Source organism: Hyperoodon ampullatus (assembly GCF_949752795.1).
Source record: "Hyperoodon ampullatus genome assembly, chromosome: 2".
Taxonomy (NCBI): domain Eukaryota; kingdom Metazoa; phylum Chordata; class Mammalia; order Artiodactyla; family Ziphiidae; genus Hyperoodon; species Hyperoodon ampullatus.
Window position 1 is genome coordinate 106,511,523 of NC_136915.1, and position 25,562 is coordinate 106,537,084.

Sequence of the window (25,562 nt, forward strand, 5' to 3'; positions counted from 1 at the left end):
CCAAAAATCGATCAGTGTAATACTACAGTAATTTAGAAAATGTATGGTATAAGGATAGAACATACAGATCAATGGAAAACAAGTGAGAGTCCAGAAGTATATCCTTACCTTTATGGTCAATTGGTTTTCAACAAAGACGCCAAGACAATTCACTGGGGGAAAGAATAGTCTCTTCAACAAATAATGCTAGGGCAACTAAACATCTACAGGCATATATCTACAAGCAAAAGCATGATGTTGTAGCCCTACCTCTCACTATACATAAAACTTAACTCAAGATGGATCACAGACCTCAATATAACAGCCCAAACTATAAACTGCTTAGAAAAAAAATAGGAGTAGGTATTCATGACCTTGGTTAAGCAGTGATTTGTTAGTCCATATGACACCAATAGAACAAGCAACAAAAGGAAAAAACAGATAAACTGGTCTTCATCAAAATTTTAAAATGTTGTGTTTCACAATAAATGCTGGAGAGGGTGTGGAGAAAAGGGAACACTCTTGCACTGTTGGTGGGAATGTAAATTGATACAGCCACTATGGAGAACAGTATGGAAGTTCCTTAAAAAACTAAAAATAGAACTACCATACGACCCAGCAAAACCATAATTCAAAAAGAGTCATGTACCAAAATATTCATTGCAGCTCTATTTACAATAGCCAGGACATGGAAGCAACCTAAGTGTCCATCAACAGATGAATGGATAAAGAAGATGTGGCACATATATACAATGGAATATTACTCAGCCAGAAAAAGAAATGAAATTGAGTTATTTGTAGTGAGGTGGATGGACCTAGAGTGTGTCATACAGAGTGAAGTAAGTCAGAAAGAGAAAAACAAATACCGTATGCTAACACATATATATGGAATCTAAGGGAAAAAAAAAGGTCATGAAGTACCTAGGGGTAAGAGGGGAATAAAGACACAGACCTACTAGAGCATGGACTTGAGGATATGGGGAGGGGGAAGGGTAAGCTGTGACAAAGTGAGAGAGTGGCATGGACATATGTACACTACCAAACATAAAATAGATAGCTATTAGGAAGCAGCCGCATAGCACAGGGAGACCAGCTAGGTGGTTTGTGACCACCTAGAGGGGTGGGATAGGGAGGGTGGGAGGGAGGGAGATGCAAGAGGGAAGAGATATGGGAACATATGTATATGTATAACTGATTCACTATGTTATAAAGCAGAAATTAACACACCATTGTAAAGCAATTATATTCCAATAAAGATGTTAAAAATTTTTTTTTAATGTTGTGTCTCAAAGGACACCATCAAGAAAGTGAAAGATTGTTCACAAAATAGAAGTTACTTGCAAATCATGCCCGACAAGGTAGCTGTATCCAGACTACGTAAAAAACTCATAATTCAACCATGAAAAGACAGATAATCCAATTTAAAATGGGCAAAGGATTTGAAAAGACACTTCTTCAAAGAAGATATACAAATGACTAATAAGCACATGAAAAAATGCTCAACATCATTAGTCATTAGGAAATTGCAAATCAAAACCACATTGAAAAAAACAACACATTGAGATACCACTTTACACTCACTAGGATACTTAAAATAAAAAAAGACTGACAACAAAAAAATTTGGGGAAAGAAATGAAAAACTTGGAATCCTTATACAGGTCTTCCTCAACTTACAATGGGGTTACTTCCTGATAAACCCATCATTGAGTTGAAAATATCCTAAGTTGAAAATGCATTTAATACATCTAACATACACAACATCATAGCTTAGCCTAGCTTACCTTAAACATGCTCAAAACACTTACATTAGCTACAGTTGGGCAAAATTAGCACAAAGTCTGTTTTATAATAAACTGTTGAACATCTCATGTAATTTATTGAATACTGTACTAAAAGCAAAAAACAGACTGGTTGTATGGGTACACAACTGTCATAAGTGTGTCTGTCAGTTGTTTGCCCTCGTAATCTTGTGGCTGACTGGGAGCTGTGGCTCGCCGCTGATGCCCAGCATCATGAGAGAGTATCAAACTGCGTATTGCTAGCCCAGGAAAATAAAAAAGAAAATTCAAAGTTCGAAGTACCGTTTCTGCTGAATGTTTATTGCTCTTGCACCATTGTAAAGTCGAAAAATCGTATGTTTGAACCATCCTAAGTCAGGGACCCTCTGTACATTGGTGGTAGAACTCTCATACAAAGTAGTGCAGCCACTTTCAAAACCCTTTAACAGTCCTTCAAAATGTTCAATATAGAGTCACCATATGACCCAGCAATCCCATTCCTAGATGTATACCAAGATAACCAAAAACATGTAACTATACAAAAACTTTATACACAAGTTCAGAGTAGCATTTTCATGTGGAAAACATCTGGAAAAGTGGAAACAACCCAAATGTTCACTGACTCATCATGAATGAATGAACAAAATGTGGTGTAGCCATACAATGGAGTACTACTCCACAATAAAAACAAATGAAGTACTGATAAATATTACAACATAGACAAACCTTGAAACCATTATGTTAAGTGAAAGAAGCCAATCACAAAATCCACTTGTATGAAATGTTCAGAAAAGGCAAACGCACAGAAGACACAGTGCATTGGAGGTTGCCATGGAGAGGGTAGGGGGCAATGGGTACTGGGTTTCATCACGGAGTGCTGAAAATGCTCTAAACTTGACTGTGGCGATGGATGCACAACTCTGTGAATATACTAGAAGTCATCAAATTGTACACTTTAAATGAGTGAATTGTATGGTATATGAATTTTATCTCACTAAGGCTGTTTAGAAAACTATGCAGGTGGAATTCATCACAACTGTTCTTTGATGCATCATCCATTAATTATTCTGTGGCAATAAAGATAATGTAGTTTGAGTAGTCCTGATTTTCTGATCTTTGGCATGATCTCCACTTTCCTCCAGACAGGAATTTTTCTCCCCACAGGAATAGATGGCCCTCAAATCAAAAAGCCAACTCCAGATGCTTTCAAAACGTGAGTGGGGAGAATGGGTTCTCATCAGTGAAGAAAAAGATGCCAGAGCTGCTGCTGTGTTTGACGAGCCTCCCCTTCTCACTGAAGCCCACTCCAATCAGGTTTCACCTCCACTGCTCCACTACCCTCACCACAGTCAGCAATGCTAATGGTTAAGATAAAGTTGTTATCTTACTGACATATTAAACAGCATTTGACACAAATAATCACTTCTTCCACCTTGATTCACTTTCTTCACTTGGCTCCCCAGACACTGCATTATTGTAGTGTTTCTCCCAGTTTCAATACGTTTTCTTCTCAGTCTCTTTGTGTGGTTCCTTCTCTTCTCCCTGACCTTAATATTGCAGACACCCAGGTTTTAGTCCTTGTTTCTTTATTTACATTCTTTTTTACACTCACTCTCTTTGCAATTTCATCTCATCTCATGGCTTTAACTACTATCTGTGTAACTGATGACTTCTAAATGTATAACTCTAGCCAGACCTCTTTGCTGAGCTCCAGATTCATATATCCAACTCTCCGTTCAGCGTATTTGTGTGGATATCCAATGGACATCTCAAACTCAGTCTACCCAGAACTGAGCTCCTGACCCTCCTTCCCAAACCTGCTCTACCACAGCTGTCCTTTCTGTTGGTGGCAACTCTACCCTTCCAGTTACTTAGGCAAAAACCTTGGAGTCATTCTTCACTCCTCTATTTCTCTCATACTCTATGCCTAATCCATCTGCAAATCTTGTTGCTTCTACCTTCAAAATATATTCAGAATCTCTTAGCACTTTCACCTCTTCTGCTGCTACCACTCTGGTCTGAGGCACGATCAACTCTCGCCTGGATTGCTAACTGGTCTCCCTGCTTCCAACCTAGTTACAATGCGGTCTATTCTTAACAATAGCCAAAGTGACCCTTTTAAAACATAGATTGTGTCACTTCTCTGCTCCTCCTGCACTTCCCATTTCCTCAGAGTAAAAGCCGAAGTCCTTACAATGGCCTATCATGATCATCTCCTCCCTTTCAACCCTGTGACGTCTGGATTCCAATCCTCCTTCTCACCCGCTTTGTTCCCTCTTCTCCAGACATGCTGACTTCCTTGTGTTCCCTGAATACACCAGGCATACTCCCACCTCAGCGGCTTTGCACTGACCCTTTTCTCTGATAGGAATTCTCTACCTCCAGATATTCATGTCATTAACTCCCTCACATTAAGTCTTTGCTCTAATATTATCTTATCAAGGGGGTTCACGAAGCCACGCTGTTTAAAATAGCAACATGTTTCCCTCAGTGCCACTCCCAATTCCCCTTAATCTTTTTCTATATAACCTATCACCTTCTAATATACTTTATGTTTGGCTTATTCATTATAGTTATTATTTATGTTGTGTTACCCCAACAGAATGTAAGTATTATGGTGGCAAAGATTTTTGTCTGTTTTCTTCACTGATGTAACATGAGTACATAACACAGGACCTAGGACATGGTAAGTGCTCAATAAATATTTATTAAATGAATGCATGAATGAAATTAAAGGTTTATTAATAAGGTGATGTCTAAATAAAGTGTGGCATATTTATATAATGGTACACTATACAACAAATAGAAGAAATGAACTAGATTTAGATGTATGAACATGAGATCACAAAAACATACCGCTGTGTGAAAAAAGAAAATTGCAGAAAGGTTCTACAATATGGCACCACTTGTATCATTTTTTTTTAAACTACACAATTAAAAATACTATATTTACTCATGGGATTACACATGAAAACAAGTGTGAAAAATTGGCTGGATTGATATAGGTCAAGTCCAAGGTTTGGTTGCCTGGGGATAGAGAAAAGGGATGTAGGGAGGAGGGGTGAAAGGAGTAGACAAGGAAAGAATTAAAGGGTCCTTCAACTTTATTTGTTTAATATAGGAAGTCAAGCAAATATGACCAAATGTCAACAATATTCATCCTTGGTGTTGGGAACATGAATGTCTGTTATATTAGCCCCTGTGTTTTGCTGAATTTAAACTTTTTTCAGAAACATTTAATTAGCAAGGAGAGTACAGGATAGCATGATTCAAAAAAAATACAGCTGCTAGGTATCAATCAAAGCCATTCAAGCAATTAGCTGATTCAGTAAATCTTAGATCAAATGTCTAAGTGTCCCTTAGGATTTTACTACTTCCTATATAAATGTTGTCTTCCCAGGAATCAGGTACTGTAAGTTTTGGTTAGGACACCTGGAAGACTATTCTGACTCACAAATTCCCATTTATCATTTCCTCTCGGAAACTAGCAACTTCACGCTGAGTTATTTTTATTAGACTCTTATCATCCTCATCACAAATCCCCTTAACAGGAACCTTGTTTGGGGATCAATTTAAATTAAAAGAACTCTGTTATCAATGATAAACTCTCACTCTCTTCAACTGGTCTGCCTCCTGTCAGTATTTATGTTTGCCAATGAATATCTATCTGTACACATTTGGATTCTTCTATGCTTTTTTCTTAGTCCAATATTTCCAAAGCTAAATAAGCAGCTTCTATAAGCCTGCTCCAGACTTAAAAGTCACCTCCATCTAAGTCCTACTGATTAGTGTGTATATGTGTGTGTATGCGTATACATATGTACCTCTTTACCTATAGCAGTATATTAGTCAGCTTTTTCTAGGCTATGCTCGGTAACAACCCTAAATAAGCGGCCCACAGCCATGGTTTCTTTCTCATTCACATCACATATTAGTAGCTGTAGGCTGGCTTTTCCTCTGCTTTACATACCTTCTCATTCCAGGACCCAAACTGAAGGAGTTAGAAGGAAGGAAGAGCAAGAGAGTTAGAACAAACATGGAATGGCTTGTAAAGATCCTGCTTGGGCATGGTGTATAACATGCTCGCTCACTTTCCATTGGCTAAAGCAAGTCATGTGGACAAGCCCAACATGAGTGGAGTAGGAACAGATGTTTCTCCTATCGAAGGCACTGTCAGTCATGTGGCAATGGATGAGGACATATAATCCTCATACCTATGGGTTAGCAAACTGCTGCTCCCAGGCCAAATCTGACCTGTGGATTGTTTTTATTCAGCCTATGGGTTAAGAATGGTTTTTACATTTTTAAATGGTAGTCAAATATAAAAAAAGAGAAGAAGGAGAAGGAAAAAGAATTGGAGGAGGAGGAGAGCTGGTGGTGAAGAGGGTGGTGACAGCACATGTGGCCTGCAAAGCCTAAACTACTATCTACGCTCTTGCAGAAAAAGTTTTCTGATCATTGTTCTTACAGGAAATGAACATGAATAATTAGGAATGATAACAATCTACCATAAACACGCACCCCCTCAGCAATTCCTACCTTGAGGAAGAATGAGAGCTATCCTGTAGAGGACATGATGGCAGACAGTTTATTGTTGTTTTTATAAAATTTATCTCTTGAGTAAATTTTATGTTAAATTTTCATGTGGGTATATATGATAGCCCCCAAAACTTAGGTCCTAAAAAATAATGAAGATTTTGGGGACTACATTAAATTAAATACTTTTGTTCATCAAAGGACATAACAAAGTGAAAAGGCAACCTGAGAAATGGGAGAAAATAAAGAACTAACTACCACAACTCAACAACAACAACAACAAAAACAACCTGATTAAAAAATGGGCAAAGGACTTGAAGAGTCATTTCTCCAAGGAAGTTATACAAATGGTCAACAAGCATATGAAAAGATGCTCAACATCACTAGACATTAGGGAAATGCAAATTAAAACTATAAAATGAGATATGGCCTCATACCATTAGGAAGGCTACTATTACAGAAACCCCACAAAACCCAAGAAAACCCACACATACAAAAAAGAAAATAACAACTGTTGATGAGGATGGAGAAATTGGAACCCTTGTGCACTGTTGGTCAGAACATAAAATGGTCCAACTGCTATGGAAAACAGTATGGTGATTCCTAAAAAAATTAAAAATAGATTACCATGTGATCCAGCAATATCACTTGTGGGTTTATACACAAAAGAAACAACAAGAATTCACTGTATAGCACAGGGAACTATATTCAATATCTTGTAATAAACTATAATGGAAAAGAATTAATATAATCGAATCACTTTGCTGTACACCTGAAACTAACACAATAGTGTAAATCAACTATACTTTGATTTAAAAAAAAAAAGAATACAAAGCAGGATCTTAAAGAGCTATTTGTATACTCATGTTCACAACAGCATGATTAAACATAGCCAAAAGGGGGAAACAACCCAAATACCCACTGACAGATGAATGAATGGATAAACAAAATGTGATATATACACACAATGGAATATTATCCAGCTTTAAAAAGGAAGGCAATTAAGACACATGCTATAGCATAGATGAACCTTGAGGACAGTATGTTAGGTGAAATGAGTCCAGTCACAAAAAGACAAATACTGTATGATTTTACTTATATGAATTATCTAGAACAGTCAGACTCATAGAGACAGAAAGCAGAATGGTGGTTGCCAGGGTCTGGAGGTTGGGGGGAGGGGAGGAAATTGCTGTTTAATGGGTACAGAATTTCAGTTTTGCAAGATGAAACAGTTCTGGAGATTGGTTGCACGGTAACATGAATATATTTAACACTACTGAACTGTACACTTAAAAAATGGTTAAGATGGTACATTTTATATTCATGTATTTTACCTCAGTTTTAAAAAAAGTCTGTGTAAAGAAAAAATATAAACATATATCTAAGGTTGGGAAAAAGTAGTTAATTTTATGTTATGTGAATTTCATCCCAAATTATTTTAAAAATTCAAGTGGAGGGCTGGTTAGAGGTAAAAAGGAAAGATCTGGTTTCAGATATGTTGAAATTGAGATTTTGGAAAGATATCCAGAGAGAGAAGTCTAGAAGATTGCTAGAAACACAAAAAACTAGGAAGAAAGGTTAGGGATAGAGACAAGATTTGAGAGAAAATGGCTGAAAGTTATAGAAGTAGATGAGACTTCAAGAGGGCAGAAAAAAAAAATATATATATATGGAATAGATCTATCTATGTATCTATCTATGTACCTGTCTATCTGTCTATCTACTTATCTATCTACCTAGCTACCTCAGGACAGAATTCTGGAAATTAAAAGGAATGAGCAGTTAATATATCAATGAATCAGAGTAATAAAGAAGTATAAGAAGAAAAGACTAAGTACAGGTAAATTAGAGGTCACATTGTGCTTCATTAAAAAAAAAAAAAAAACACAACCCTGGGTTGTGTTCTTTATCCTGTAGTATATAACAAATAAGTACAAAATATGTTTGTAAATGATGTCTCTCCCTACATATATTTGTTGTTGTTTTGATTTGGATAAATAATGTTTAAACAAGGAAAAACATGAATTAAAAACAAACAAAAATGATGAAAGTCTTAAATCATAAGATGATTTTCATATTCTTATTTTAAACTCTTTATAACTCTTGACTAAAATTCCCTAAAATTCTTGGCAGTAAAGATCCCTTCAGTCTAATTCAAAGCACTATCCTTGGCAAAGCTGCTCTCTTTATTTAAAAAATTAATTTATTAATTTACTTTTATTTTTAGCTGCGTTGGGTCTTCATTGCTGTGCACGGGGTTTCTCTAGTTGTGGTGAGCGGGGGCTACTCTTCATTGTGGTGCGCAGGCTTCTCATTGTGGTGGCTTCTCTTGTTGTGGAGCATGGGCTCTAGGCGCGTGGGCTTCAGTAGTTGTGGCACATGGGCTCAGTAGTTGTGGCGCACGGGCTTAGTTGTTCCGTGGCATGTGGGATCTTCCCGGACCAGGACTCAAACCCATGTCCCCTGAATTGGCAGGCAGATTCTTAACCACTGTGCCACCAGGGAAGTCCCAGAGCTACTCTCTTTTAATACTTTCCTTGGAGTGGGGTCAACAGTTGCAACACTTGGTTTCATGCGGCTTTTTGCTGGTTTTACAAGAAGTTTAGGAAACATGTTACAACAGCAAACAAAATAATTAGTTTACTGACTAAACTTGTGAGCAGGTTGTTTCTTGGTTTCATTGTGAATGGGTGACTCAAAGCTCAGATGAAATTTTTATGCCATATCTATTTTGCCTTTGTCATTTTAAATGTTGGAATGACAGCTATATTGAACTACCTGAAGTGTTCTCACACAGTTCTGTGGGTTCTTCTTTTCTTTTGACTTATACATCCCAAGTGCCTACTCATTAAAAAAATTTTTTTAATACTAAATCAACTTTAGTGAGGCATAATGTACAAACAATAAGATGGACCCATTTTAGCTGCTCAGTCCAAGGAGTTCTGACAAATCTTTACATGTGTAACCATCACACCAGTCAAGATATAGAACAGTTCAATGTCCCCCCAAAGTTCCCTCACACAGCTTTACAGTTAATTCCTCACCCTTCCTTCACCCCTGCTCCTGGAAACCACTGATCTGTTTTTTGTTATTATGGATTAGTTCTGCCTATTCTAGAATATCATATAAATGTTAGTATATAATATGAATTCTTCTGTTCTTGGCTTCTTTCAGCATAATGTTTCTGCTATTCCTTCATGTTGTTACAGACTCCTTTTCACTGTTTAATAATATTCCATTAATTGAATATTCTACAATTATTTATTCATTCATTGATGGACATTTGGGTTGTTTTTAGTTTGGAACTATTGTGAGCAAAAACACTATGAACATTTACGTACAAGTCATTTTGCAGACAATGTTTGCATTTCTCTTTGGTAAATACCTAGGAGTGAAATTGCTGTGTCACTTGGTAAGTATATGTTTAATTTTATAAGAAATTGTTATTTTATACTCTTAACAGCAATGTATGAGTTCATGTTGTTCCACATCCTTACCAAAACTTAGCACTATCAGTATTTTTAATTTTAGTCATTCGAGTGGGTAAAATGGTTTTTAGAAAAAGAGTCATGTATTTGGAAATTAAAACACATATTTCTAAATAAATCACAGATCAAACAAGAAATAATAGAAATTAGAAATCATTTACAAATGAGTTATAGTGAAAATACTATATATCACAACTTTGTAGATGCTGATAAAACAGTACTTAGAAGGAAGTGAGTATTTATAATTATATTAGAAAAGAAGAATGGCTAAAAATTAATGAGGTCCACTTAAGAAGTTAGAAAAATAACAACAAAGTAATTTCAAAGAAAACAGAAGCAAGAGAGGAAACAATGAAACTAATGAAATAGAAAAGAAAGATATGTTAGAGAGGCTCACAAAACCAAAAATGCAAATTAAAACAACGAGATAGCATATTCTATCCTTCATAATGGCAAAAATAAAATGTCTAATTATACCAAATATTGCCATAGACCAAAAGGAACTCTTCACTTGTTGGGAATGTAAATTGGAATACCAATTTGGAGAGCAATCTAGCAATATCCACTAACACTGATGATATATATACATGTCAAATATCCTCATGATTCCACTCTTATGTATGTACACCTAGAAAAGCCTTTCAGATGTACACAAAAAGCATACAGAAGTATGCCTACTGTGGTATTATTTGCAGTAACAAAAAAGTTGGAAAAAATCTAAATATCCTTTGCCAGGAAAATAGATAAATAAATTGTGATAGAGCCAGACAATGGAATATTGTAGAGCAGTCAAAATGAATAAATCTCAAACACATAACTAATGTTGCACACAAAAATATAAATGTAAGAAGATATGTGCAGCATGATGCTATTTACATAAAGTTTTAAAACATACAAAATAAATGATATGGATTGTTATGGCCAAATTATATGCAATACAAATAGAAACACATATATGGGAATGATGAGTATTAAATTCAGTATAGTGGTTACCTCTGGGGAGGCAGGAAACAGAATGGGATTAGAGAGAGCTAAACAGAAAGTTTCGACTGCACTTGTAACATTTGATAGACACATATACACTATTGACACTATGCATAAAACAGATAACTAATGAGAACCTACTGTATAGCACAGGGAACTCTACTCAGTGCTCTGTGGTGACCTAAATGGGAAGGAAATCCAAAATAGAGGGGATATACGTATACATATAGCTGATTCACTTTGCTATACAGTAGAAACTAACACAACATTGTAAAGCAACTGTACTCCAATAACAATTAATTTAAAAAAACCCCAGAAACTACATGCAGCAAGTATGCCAAAAGGTTAGCATTTCAAAAAGCAGCCATTTGCCTTCATACTTTTCTGAATGTCTGAAATATTTCTTAAAAAGTCCTGAAAAAGCTTTGATAACAAACTCCTGTGAAAATATTTTGTTATTGAGTATAAAGACAGGCACTGTCATTAATTTGATCTCCACCTTCCAAATCCACTCTACCCTTAAACAAATCAAGGAGCCTGGGGTGGGGACAGTATGTGTGTGGTGATGTAGGGTGAGAGAGAAAGTTAACATCTGCCAGGAATTATACATCATATTATTTAAATATCCCTGTTATAGACATTAAAAAGGGGGTTCAGAGAGCTTCAGTAACTTGCCCAGTGTGTCACTACAAGAAGAGATCACAGTGAGATTCAAACTGTATCTGGCTTCAAAGCCCACACTCTTTCCACTACTGCCCTGATAGTAAAAAATAACTCTTCTTGGAGGTGTCATTAAGATATGACCTAACCCTGTTGTCCAGGATGCAAGCAGCACAAATACTACAGCTTCTCATCAAGTCACACATGAGTATAGATCTAGGCAAGGAAGTGGTACTAGTGGAAACTTTTTAGAGAAGGAAATAACATGAGGAGTTTGAGTTATATAATAATTTTCCTAACTTCTCTTTATTATTTATGCCATGGGCCACTTAGAACTTTTGTCTCTCCCTGGAAACTTTGGAAGTAACACCAATTTTACCAATAGATTCCTCAAGACCATTAACCTATATAGAGGTTTGTTTGCTTCCTTCCTATTACGAGTTGAATGTACACCTGTTGTTGGTAGCCTAACAACTTGAGAGTTTAACAAATACAAGTATGTACTCAAATATGCTTCCAAAATTACTAGGATAAGTGAAAACACAAAAGATCCTCTGTCCTAGTTTAGGCTTTGGCTTTTTACCTCTAAGATAAGGGACAATGAATGGGTCAGGTACAACTTTTGTTTGTATTCAGTGAGCCAAGATTCATGTAGTCAGTTCCTTTGGCCCTTATTCAGAAATTGGTTCCTCCATAGCCCCCTTTCCTTTATTATTATTATTGATTTTAGTTTCCTGGGAAACAAAACCTACCTCTAATTAGAGAATGAGGCCACATTCCAAAGCTGCAGATTCCATTCTTCTCCCTGGACTCTTCCCTGGACTGTTTTGGACCCTCTGTAACATGATGTCTGATGGTCGAAACTGTCCTTTTCTCCCAGCCTTGGCAGAAAGCCAGTGCCTAAAGCTATGAACTCCAGCTTTTATCTTCCATCTGCAGGGTGATTCAATCCCAAGCAAAGTAACAACTAAAGATGTGGAAACATGCACCTCAGAGGCAGCTGTGGGAATCAGATTGGATCTGCACTCGGGCCTGCTAGAAATAAGAGACCACTGACTTTGGCATTGGCATGGAAACCTCTGCCAAACACACACATAAGCAGGCGATCCCTCTCCCTCTCCCTCCCACTCTCTCTCTCTCACTCACACACACACACATGCGCGCATGCACACACACACACACATGCGCACGTGCACACACACACCTTTCAGAGGAGAGGCTCTGTAAAATTCCCCACATATGGCAAACATATTGTAGGGGAAGCACCATGACTAGAGGCCGGTGGGAAAGAAAGAAAAAGAAAATAATGAGAAAAATCTTCAGTAAGTCTAAATCGTTCCAGTCAGACCGCTGAGAAAGAATGCAAAGGACTGGAGATAAAAATTATTGGTAAAATCAGCATTATAACATAGCTAAACTCTTTCCCTATTTCAAATAATTACTAGAACTTACTCTGTTGTCCAACAATGGTACCTGGGGAACTAGTCTTTATATTTATCTGTAAGTACTTTGCTTAACACAATGGATATACATGAAAAGAGCCCTTACATAATATAAAAAATATTTTTCTCTAACTCACAATTTCAAAAATTCTTCATTTTACTTGGAAATAATTGTCTGTGAGGAGATGTAGTTATAACTAATTTTAACTGGTATTGGCTCCCAACACTTTAATTCTAATTATTTTCTAAATTCCTATCATATTCAGTGATCAACTAAATGCTTAAATGTACTGCAAAATTCCCAATATAAAGAAACTAACAATAAAAACCTTGTTAAAATTACACAAATAATCTCTAATTTATGTTTTATAAGTTAAGAATTGATTTATCAAATTTTCTCAAAATAAAACCAGAAGAGGGGCTTCCCTGGTGGCGCAGTGGTTAGGAATCTGCCTGCCAATTCAGGGGACACAGGTTCGAGCCCTGGTTCGGGAAGATCTCACATGCCGCGGAGCAACTAAGCCCATGCACCTAGAGCCCATGCTCCGCAACAAGAGAAGCCACTGCAATGAGAAGCCCGCGCACCGCAACGAAGAGTAGCCCCTGCTCGCCGCAACTAGAGAAAGCCCACGCGCAGCAATGAAGACCCAACACAGCCAAAAATAAATAAATAAAATAAATAAATTTATAAAAACAAACAAACAAACAAAAAACCCAGAAGAAAATACTCTAACTTCTGCTTTAAAGAATTATTGGTAAAAGTTAATCAGGTCATTTGAACACAAAATAACCTGTGATAAAAAGTGGTGGAGTGGAAGAAACACTGACCTGATGTTCTCAGGGGCCTCATGCTTAAGGGCTTTCTAGAAACTGAGTTTAAATTTTTACCTTGAGGGTGGGAGAGAGGTGCTGATGTATTTTAAGTAGAAAGATGACCATGGCTACAGTGTGGGGAATGGACCATCGATTTGTGAGACTGAAGCAGGAGTGAGAGGGTAATTTAGTAGTCCAGGGTCTTCAGGTCAGCTCTGGCTCTGCACTGCCCCTCTGCCATCAGCTCCTGAGGCAAAGGCATGGTGGGAGACAGAAAAATGTTCTCTCCCCATGAGTACAGATCTTCCTCAACTTACAATGGGGTTACGTCTTGATAAAAACATGGTTAAGCTGAAAATATTCTAAGTTGAAAATGCATATAAATACACCTAACCTACCGAACATCATAGCTTCACCGTGCTCAGAACACTTACATTAGCCCTATAGTTGGGCAAAATCATCCAGCACAAAGCCTATATTATAATAAAGTGTTGAATATCTCATGTAATTTATTGAATACTGTACTGAAAGTGAAAAACAGAATGGTTGTAAGTGTCTCGGTTGTTTACCTTTGTGATCTCGCAGCTGACCTGGAGCTGCAGCTCCCTGCTGCTGCCCAGTACCACAAGAGAATATCGTACTACATATTGCCAGCCTGGAAAAAGATCAACATCCAAAATTCAAAGTACAGTTTCTACTGAATGCATATTGCTTTCAAACCATCATAAGTTGAACCACTGTAAGTCAGAAACTGTCTATATAGCTTCCAAAAGTAGTGTCTTAGGAAGAAAAAAAGAGTCCTGGATTTGCCACCTACAAGCTGTTATGATCTCAGGTAGCTAATTAAGAAGATATTATTAAGCATTTACTAAGTACCAGGCACCTCTCAGGGATTTTCTAATTACTTAATCTCTTTATACCTTAATTTATTCATCTGTGACAAAACAGTAAAGCCTAACTCATGCACTGTTTTGGAGATTAAAAGAGAGGTCATATACATGAAACGGCTGGTAAATCTTACATGTTTAAAGATGCTCTATTTTCTTTTCAATCCCCCTCTACTGAAAACTCCACAGGTTGATAAAGACAGTTGTTAATTAATTGACTTTTGGATAGCAAGACATAAAATACAAACACCATGATGATTCTTTCACCTACTAGAACATGGCAAATATGGGGCCAGGTCTTTAAAATAATAATTGTTTCAAGGTGACTAGCTTAGTTAAAATAATTCTACTTGAGAATGGTCCTAAGAAGCAAAACCCAATACACACCTTCACAGTTTCAAGATAAAGCATCAGGAAGAACTTCCCATCATCCTCTATGAACAGCTTGAAGCTTTACAGCATTCTAGAGGAACTGATATCTAGGCACTCCTTTCTAGGCACTCCATAGGCACTAAGTAAGCATCGTTTCTAGTCAAACTATTATAAATGGTGATAAGCAACTATGTAGGATGGCAGTTTATAGCCATTAAACATCAGCTAACACAGATTAGTGAAAAGAGGAAGCACAAAAAATTAAGGTTTATTTTTATGTCCAAAAGAGCTAATTTTATAGCAAATAAATGAAAACCTGATTAACATATCAAAGGCATGAAAAAAGTGGGAGCATACAAATGAACTTATCTACAAAACAGAGACAGACTCACAGACACAGAGAACAGACTTGTGGTTGCCAATGGGGAAGGGGAGTGGGGGAGGGTTGGAGTGAGAGTTTGGAGTTAGCAGATGCAAACTAGTATATATAGAATGCTTAAACAACAAGGTGCTACTGTACAGCACAGGGAACTATATTCAATATTTATGTAATAAACCATAATGGAAAAGAATATAAAAAAGAATGTTAAATGAATCACTTTGCTGTATAGCAGAAATTAACACAACACTGTAAATCAACTATACTTCAATTAAAAAAATACATACCACATAAGGAAAAAAAAAAAAAAGAAAAAAGTGGGAGCATCAAAACCAAAGTTTAAAAATTTTTTTTAAGTGCAGAAGGATTAACTTTACAGGAAATAAAACTTGATCAACCAATCAAAAGGCATGAAATAAAAAGAGACTTTAAGATCCATAATCAAATGTGATGCATAGACCTTGGTTGGATCATCATTCCAACAAGACAACATTTTGGAAGACATTTTGGGAGAATCAGCATAATTTGAACATGGACTGGGTATTAGATGATAATATGGAATTATCATTAAATTGTTAGGTGTGATGACAGTATTGTGGTTATGTAAGAAAATTTCCTTAGTTTATAGAGAGGCATGCTGAAATATTTAGGGCATGAAATGTCATGATGTGTGGTATCTGTTATAAAATACTTCAACAAAGAAAACAACATTGGTGAGACAAATCACAAAATGTTAGTAAATGATGGGGGTAGAGTATACTCTTCTCTCTACTCTTCTGCATATATTTAAAGTTTTCTTTATTAAATATTTTAAAAAGGAAAGAAAATCTGATAAAATATCCAGTCCATCCATTGAGTTGTAATAAGGTTGGTTGCCCGAGTTAAAGAAGGAAATGGCCCAGACCAAGCATGTCTTGAGGACAGAAAGACACCTGAGGAAGTCTTTAATACTGTCTTTGTGGGACAAATTGTGGAATGTGGGCTGATGAGTACTTCTTTCAAATTTTCCTGGCAAACTATTGAAATTCCCCCAAGGGAGCTGAAGTCAGGGATGGTAGGAGGGGGAACTGGGAGCCAATTTAGAGGCCACTGAGGAAACAGGCAACACCAGTTGCCTCCACTCTCTGACCTAGACCCACATAATGAGCTCACTAGTTTGGGAACCAGTGAGCTCATTATGTAACATAAAAACACCAAAGGGAAGGTGATTTTTTTTATCCCTCACTTATGAGAACGTTCTTACAAAGTCTCCCATATTGTGTGTTACTCTTTCAATTGCTATTTTGAACAACAATGTACCATGTCCATGTGGAAGAAGATACCTCAATTACTGCAAATTTTATACATTTATGGAGGTCACTGCCAAAAATCCTTTACAAAGGAGAACATTTTTAGAATATGGTAATCATTTCTGGGGCTATGAGCTCAAAGTGCAAGTACTGGATGTGATTGTAAATAAGCCTTTAATTTTAAAGGTCACTTTAAAAAGCAACTGACAAGTGGTTACTTTGTGGAGATTAGACATTTTCACCTACAAGAAGTATGGAAATAAGTACTGAGAATACAATTTTTAAAAAGAATATCACATGAGGATTAAAAGAGAGCTTGTATCAAAAACAGCTAAGATGGAGTGAAGATGGTATGCTTTGGAAAATGCATTGGGTGACTCCAAAACTGGCTCTAATGATGACCAGCATTATAATGTCAGAGGTGGATGTGAAGAGTTTAGATAAACATTGTTTCATGAAATATGAGAGGCACCTTCCTTTCAGAGAGAAGGTAGGAGTGCTTCTGAGGTAGGACAACCAAGAGGGTGAGAGATCTAGGGTAAGCTAGTTTGAAGAAGGTAAGGCCTATGGAACAAGGACCTGGAGGGTAAGGATGGTGCACAATTAATGTCTCCAAGTTTGGAAGAGTAGTCATGTGGAAGACAGAGTTGATTTATTATGTATTTTTAGCGAGAAGTTAAATGAGTGGCTAGAAGTTACAGGGAGGCGGGTGTTTGCTCAATATAAGCAAGTACTTGATAACAATTACATCTGTCCAAGATTGAATCTGAAAAGTATACGTAAGGAAAGGCTTCCTGACCAACTGTATAAAAGGAAATTGAGGTAAATTGCCTTTATGGTCATTTTAATGATTAGATTCTATTATTCTATCACATTATCTCTAAGCTGGTAACAAGTTTAAGTTGATAACTGCATTTATTTTTTGAAGATACTTTTTTCATTGATTACATATTTTTAAATGGTTGCTCTGTGTGAATCATTACATTAAGTTCTGTGGGTGATTAAATATATACAAAAATAATGATTGTCAGAAGTTTATGATCAAGAAAGGAGTTGTACACATGTATAACATGTTCCACACATGCATACATGTCAACATGTGCCAAAACATGTATAACATACCATTCCTTGGCTGGGGCTTTGTTACCAGGTTAAAGCAGACATGTAATAAGGGCATGATCCAGTTAAAATTTTCATCTTCTTTGCTAGGGAGTCTCTTAAGTGCCTTGTCTCTAGTCCAGGTTATCTGCCTGTCCAAGAGAAAACTGATTCATCGATAGTAAAGATATGAGTCAAATATTTTGGCTTTGTTCTAAAGCCTTTCTTGGCTTGGACTCAAGACACTGGACATTGTCTTCCAATTTCCCAGCTAGTTCTCTCAAATCTTCTCAAAAATTATTATACGAAGAATGAACAATGGGAATTATCCAATAGACCTTCCAAATGCAATACCCAATAAAGCAACATTGTAGTTATGTAAAACCATTGGTCACTAAATTCTATCCCTCATCACCAGGAGACTAGTCAACAGCATGAATTCATCTGTCTGAATGCAACCCAGTACAGAAAAACAATTCCAGGGTTAGAAGTACTAATGGGATACAACTTTTTGGTTTATGAAGCATTATAAACTTACCTAGTACAGTGGAGGGAAAGTTGAAAATACTATTGCATTATAATAATACTCAATGATATGAATATAGGGAAAACATGAAAACAAAACAGTTGCATTTGATGAAGTCACACTTGAAGGGTCAAAAAAAAAAATCAAAAACAGGAGCTATATAAACCATTCGATTTTTTCCTCAATCTGAAAATAAATGTTTTCTCGGTTCTAATCTGAGAAACTGACCTGAGATTGCTGGAACAGGATGCTCTTCTCTGGGTTTATGCCGCAGGCGAGAAGAGCAGCCGTCATGTCCAAGATGCTCTGCCGGAGGACGGCTGGGTCTTGGGGGACAGTGATGGAATGTAGGTCAACGATGCTGTACAGCACGGAGTCATGCTCGTCCTGTAATCTCACCCAGCTCTCAATGGCTCCCAGGTAATTGCCGAGGTGGGGGATTCCTGTAGGCTGAATGCCAGAAAATATTCGCTTCACGGAATCTTTCTGGAACAAAGGAAAACAAACAAAATTGTTTTTGAAGCAGAATCTATGAATCCTATGCCCATGTTTGATGGCTACGCAATTTTTTTAACTGCAATCTGACAGTCATCATCCTTAAATGCATTTATTTTGTAAAGCACTATGTTAGGTGCTATTAGGAGACAGAAATGATATTAAAAAAAATCTTTTTTGGCACTCAAAAGCTTACAAACACAAAGGCACATAAGAAAAGGTCTGTATCTCCAATCTAACTGGAGATAGAGGATATGCTTATGAAAATAAAATAACAGTACAGTATGACAACACAATTGTGACTGGTTTGGAAAGGTAAATAGTAGGGTACAGGCAAGAGTTCCCAAGAGGAAAAGATGACTGTGGTTCTGGTGGTCAGTTACAGAGACTTCAGACATAGAATCAAATTTCACTGGAGATTAAAGGGGCTCCAGGGGTTTTTCACGTGACTTCATTCATTTTGCAGTTAAGGCAATGAAGGCCTTAGCATTAGGGCTAAAGGCTACTCTTACTTAATTCAGTTTTCTTTAAAAATAAGAGAATTTGAAAAAAGAATAGATACATGTATATGTATAACTGAATCACTATGCTGTACACCTGAAACTAACACAACATTGTAAATCAACTGTACTCCAATATAAAATAAAAAAATAAAAATAATTGCTGATATTATAATTTAATGTGCAGGATCTGGGCTAAAAATTAGGAAACCTATACTCTATTTCTGATATTGCTTCTTGATAAAGTTATTTAACTTTTTCACGCTTCAGTATCCATTTACTTTTGATAAAGTTATAGTTGGTTTTTTATTTCTTCAAATGAAGTTTTTAATTCTGCATAATTTTTAAAATTATAAAATCATTTTTGACATGGTCATGCTATCCCATTGGTGTATACTGTCTATTATTGAAGTTATAATAGGAAATGAGAAGAAAAAAATGTGCCGCTGTATTTGTAAGCTTTTGAGTGCAACAACTTTTTAAAAAATATTTTCTGTCCTTAATACAGATAAATGATAAAATACACCATTATCATTTTTAACAATAATAAAAAATTACTAATAACAACCATAATTTACTGTACAGCTACTATGTTTCAGGCATTTATGCTCAGTGCTTTATATGCATTAATGTATTTATTCCTTATAATATATAATATGGTAGGCATATGATTACTTTTAATTTACAGATGAGAAAACTGAGGCTCACAAATATTAATAGATTGCCTATGGCCACACACCTAATAGGTGGAACTGAAATTTCAAGTCAGGTATTACTGACTTCAAAGCTCATGTACGCTCCTTCCACTAGCTACCATGTTTTGCTTAAACACCACCTATTAAGACTTCATTACATTCATTGCATTATTTTGCAACCTTTCTGTTGCAAAAAAAAAAAGTCATGGGGGAAGAAAAAGAATATTCTCTACACGTGTATTTGTGTATTAAGTGCCAAGTCTCTCCAGTGTACGTAGCTAGGAGTTGAATTGCTGGATCATAAGGTATGCATATGTACCTTCAATTGTACTACAGTGTGCTAAACTATTCCTAAGTATCAGTACATAACAATTTGCAGTTTCTACCACCAATTCCTATTGTTCCACATCCTCACCAACACTTTGCCAGTAGTTCTATTTTTAGCTAACTGATGATATAGGGTAGAATCTCATTATGGTTTAACTGCATTTCTCTGATTATTTATTAGAGAAGTTGAGAACTCATGGTTTTTGGTATTTTTATTTCCTCTTCTGTGGAGAGGCTATTCAAGTTATTTTGCCTATTTTTCTCAGCTTGGATTATCTTTTCATTGATTTAAGAATTTTTGTATATTCTGGATCCTAATATTTTGTCAGTTACATGTGTGGCCAATATATTCTCTCATTATGTGGCTATTTGCCTTCATGTTATCTTTTGATGAAGAGATGTTCTTCAAATATATAATTTTTGACCAGATTTTTGTCAGAGAAGAAATCTTTTAATATCCTGAGTTCATGAAGATGTGTGTGTGTATATACATACATACATATATAAAGCATATGTATGTGCATGCTTTAAAGTTTTATCTTTCACATTTAAGTCTGTATCCATTTGGAGTTTTTTGCATATGGTGTGAGGTAGACATCTACTTTATTTTCTCTCCTTTTTTTCCCCCTATATGGATACCTAATTGTTCCATCGCCATTTATTGAAAAGATCCTTTCCCCACTGCTCTCTGGAATGTCACTTCAGCATAAACCAAGTATCTCTATATGTCTGAGTCTGTATCTGGTCTTTCTATTCTGTCTCAGTGGTCCATGGTCTATTTGTCTATGTCTGCACCAGTACCGCAGCTGCCTTTTTAATAAGTCTTGGGACCTGGTGGAGCAAGTCTTTCGATCTTCTTCTTCTTCAAGAGTATCTAACCCACCCTTGGTCCTTTATACTTCTCAATACATTTTACAGTCATCTTGCCAAGTTCCAAGAGAAAAAAAAAAAGCAACCTGTTGGGGTTTTTGATTGGGATTACATTGAGTCCATAGATTGCTTTGGGGAGAACTGACATCTTTATAATACTGGGTCCTCTCATCTAGAAAACCATATAGTTTATGAGGATCTAAGGTAAAACACGATGACTATAGTGGATAACACTGCATTGTATAATTGAAATTTGCTAAGAGAGTAGAACTCAAATGCTCTCTCACACACACAAAGACAAATATGTGAGGTGTTGGTTGTGTTAATAATTAACTAGGTGGGGGGGATCTTTTCACAATGTATATCAAATCACCATGGTATATGTACACTTTAAATATCTTACAATTTATTTGTCGATTATACATCAATAAAGTTGAATTTTTTTAAAAAAGAATGTAACATTTAAAAAGTCTTTATCTTTATATCTAATATAAGCTCCTAAGAGCTAATCTACTTTAGATATGTGAGTGCCAAGACTACTTATATTTTGCTCTTCCCTTTTCCCAAGAATTTCAAATCCTACAGTCTATTTTCCTATATCTGCTTATTTTCCTCTCTATTCCTGAGATAACAGCCCTAAAATAGAATGCTACATCATAGTTCCATGATCTAGAATTGTACTTGATATAAGTACTCAGGAGACCTAAGAGGTTTGTAGCTCTGAGAATATGAAAAATACCTTTTAAGTAACTGAGAACAAATATAATATTACCACTTAAAATCATACACATGTACATACACACACATGAGGCTGTCAAATGACTGACTCCCCAAATCATAATTTAGAGACATTACTTTAAAAATAGTTTGTAGCTGAGAACTGAGGCTGAGGGAGAGAGAGAGAGAGAGAAAGAGAAAGAAAGGGAGAGAGAAGAGTTAGCAGAGAATAAGTACATATCAGTGAGGCTTCCTTCAGTACCTTAGGACCTTAACCAGCCCTGGATTCCTGATATGGGAATAAGCAAAGGAGCTTTCAGTGAGGTAAAAAATGATTAATGGGCTTTAGGGACTGATTGATGAAGAGAGAAAGCAAAGCAGAAAAACAAGCTCTGAACTTAATAAATGAAGAGGAAAAAAAATGCCATCCAGAAATGCTTGACCTAGGATGAAAGGGGACTGTTTATGGTCATATAAAGGATTATAAGGACCAGTAATATCAAGCTGAAAAAAAAAAGAATATTTCCACACAAATTCCTCCATGTTCAAACTAAGAAATTATTCCCTGAGAGATGGAGAAACTAATCCTTGGGAAAACTAGAAGAGAAAAGCACTAGAGGACAGACTATGAGAAAAAAGAATTGTGACCAGTGGGAATGAACTAGACATGATCTAATACATCCTTTTCATTCTCTAGTTTCTGTGATTCTATATATCCAGGCAGAGGGAATGATGTTATCAAGAAGTAAGAGCAACAAGAAATGTTTTGTTCAATTTTCAAGGAGCTATTAAAAAAATACAGGATCTAAATGAGAACTGGATTCCTGGTCTTAAAAATATACAGAGAGTGTCTTGCACTTCTGCGGTGAGTTTATGTTCCCGTCTGTTCCCCCTGCAAGAGTCAGCAGGCAGCCTGACAGCATGGCAGGGGAGATATGCCTGGTACCATGAAATCATGGGGCTGGAATGTGGAGTTTGGGTGGTGGGAGGATGGGGGTTCTGTGTTCAAAAGCACTAGAGTTGGAAAAGAATGAAAATGAAAAGAGCATGGGCTTCCCAGTGGACAGGAGGCAAACCACAAAGAAAACAGCTTCAAGACTAGCCCACAGGCATTCGCTCATGGGGAAGTCTAGAGCATCAACCTGCAATCCCATCGCAATGCACAGAGAATAAAAAAAGGCGCATTTTACAAAATAGGTCTTCATTTTTATTTCAGGTGTATTTCCTTAGCAAACGCCACTTCCAATCAATACATGCATTGGCTCAATTTGTAACAGAATCAGCATTACCAATGGGCAGCTTCAGCCCCAGGATTTGATATGTTCCAGAAGACAGGGTGGGAGTTTGAATCAAAGAGAGAACAAACTTATCAATCTGACAGATGTAGCTAAAAGCATTCCTGTCATAAGGTACTGAGCATATCCCAAGTTCATAATTATCATAATTTCAATTATTGCACCCAAAAGCAATTAAAAAAATCCCAAGCTGCTAATCATGGCAAAAGATATTTTTTGTGATTAACTAAAGAGAGCTTCTGATTTTAATCCCAAGTGAATAAAATACATCAAAAGAAGGCTGCCTACTAGCTTTGAAACACTTTCAACTTTGGTATGGTGGTGGGAACCAAAGACTTCAACTAAAGATTTCAAGATTCTTATTACAAAGTCCTGCTTGTGTCCAGCTGTAGCATCACTTGTGCATTCATCACACCTGTTTTAACTATAGTCGATGGCAGACCAAAAACTTGGCTGAGCAAGCACTATGTCTAATTGGTTCCATGAAAGGCATGTTATCATGGATTGCGATAAAAAAGGAATCAACAACATTATCAACTAATTTGGTTGAAAATTTCTTTTTGTAAGTCTATTTATTCTTCTAAATAAAAAATACAGCTTAAGAAGCTCTGTTGGTGCTTCTCAATTCTATCATGTATGCCACCCTACTATTTCAATCCTAGGCCCCTTGCATATGTGTTCAACACTTTCTTGAAAATGTCTACATCACCAATTAGTGATATAAGAGCTGAAACATAGGAGACCCGGCATAGAAAAATAGCACTTCGGTCCTGGCTGGGAGGATTCAGGTGCTTCTCTGAAGCTTTCTTTGGCCACAGCTCAGCATTGTTCTGCCACAGTCAGCTCTTTCTTCCAGAAAGTACAGAGGGCTCTGGGTCTGGTGAGAAAATGCTGACTCAGCACCAAGAAAAAAAAAAACTGGGTTCATTTCTGCTTAGAAATGAAACCAGATGCTCAGACCTAGGAATCAACATAGTAAATATTAATTCAATGTAAGAGAAAGCAGGTCTTATGTCACCCTCAAACAAGAAGCAATATGTTGGCCAACAATTAAAACTGCAGGAAAAAATTATTTTTAAAAAGAAAAAAGGATAAAGGAGTGACTAATTCACTAGACTGTGAGTTCCATAAAGGCATAGATGAGAAGCACTTAGCAACGTATTATTAGGTCAGTGAAATAGTTTGAAAGGAATAAACTTGGTTTTTTAAAAAAGTTTTTTACAGACTTATTTAAGCCACTTCCAGATTTTAAGAGCTGTGCATCTATTTTCCCTCAGTGCACTGAGCTATCCTTCTATCATGCAGTAGAATGCTTTTGCAGATGGATTTTCTTTCTTGTGCTGAACTTTAGCTATCAGAAACATTCCCTGGCACTTGCATGGACCTCATCGGATGTGAAGGAGGTAGGAATTACTGGCCTTACTTTCCAGGGAAGGACACTGCATGGTTAAGTAACCCTCACAAGATCACAGGCAGGTGGTTAGATTTGGAACCCAGCTCTCAGCCCTGGACACCGAGCTCTGTCCCCTTCATGTGCACAGGGCTGCATCCAGTTTAGAACTTCTTGACTTCATGGTTGGTCTGGCCTTTAAGTATCTTCACTCCCACCCGCACCTCCCCTCCACACACATATGCTCTCAGAAAGGGAAGGTATGCCACAGAGTCGTTTCCTGAAAGGCCCAGGCGCACAGCTGGTGGCACACCTGGGACCAGAATCCAGACCTCCAGAGCTCTGCTCACCAGACCACATGACGCTTTTGCATATTTATCACGTTCTTTTCTTCTGCAGCTATTTCTTTTGTAACTCAGCATCTCTTTGGGCTTATTTTCTTCAGGCCTTCTTTTTCTGTTTTCTTTCTTACTTGTCAAATAGCACCTCAGTGAATGTCTCCCCATCACACAGAGATGATGAAATATAAAATCTGGGGACTTTGCCTCCTAGGAAAGACTGCATTGTCACCTCAGGGCAGCTAAGTTATGTTTAAATGCAAAACTTATATGTAGGTACAGAATAAACTGGCAAGTCCTTTTAGTTTTTATTGGAAAAGTGACTAAAACTAGATTAATATATTATCTAAACACAACATAAATAATTATAATATGATATGTAGTGAGAAACACTTTTAATTTTTAATGACAATACTGCTTCCTAAACCAAACCAGCCAGGGTCAAATTCTTGACATAAACATCTTAACCACCACTACATAATTTATTTTTATATTGGATGGAACAGTAAATACAGGCAAGAGATCAAGAAGTACTAAAATTTTTAAAGTATAAAGAATGATCTGAAATGCTTACGAAAATACTAGTTTTTCCTCATAAGAAAATTTGAACATTGATCTTAAAGTGTTAGAGAGATCATGCTGGAAAGATATGATTTTATCATTGCCTTTTGTGGCCAAATAAAGGTATATCCTACCCATTATC

At 36.6% G+C, this 25,562-nt stretch overlaps 1 protein-coding gene across 4 annotated transcripts in view; it reads right to left on the minus strand.

Annotated features, from left to right (window-relative positions):
• WARS2 (tryptophanyl tRNA synthetase 2, mitochondrial) overlaps nucleotides 1-25,562 on the minus strand; it is a gene marked incomplete at both ends in the record, with an annotated part of 83,000 nt that overhangs the window by 24,509 nt on the left and 32,929 nt on the right. For 2 of the 4 annotated variants that reach the window (XM_079697626.1, XM_079697629.1), the window contains one exon: nucleotides 18,461-18,718. The exons of 1 other annotated variant lie outside the window; for it this stretch is intronic. In XM_079697626.1, coding sequence (XP_079553752.1) covers nucleotides 18,461-18,718 — 258 coding nt within the window. The remainder of the gene's footprint in view (nucleotides 1-18,460; nucleotides 18,719-25,562) is intronic. One more of the 4 variants, XM_079697627.1, reaches the window with a different exon arrangement.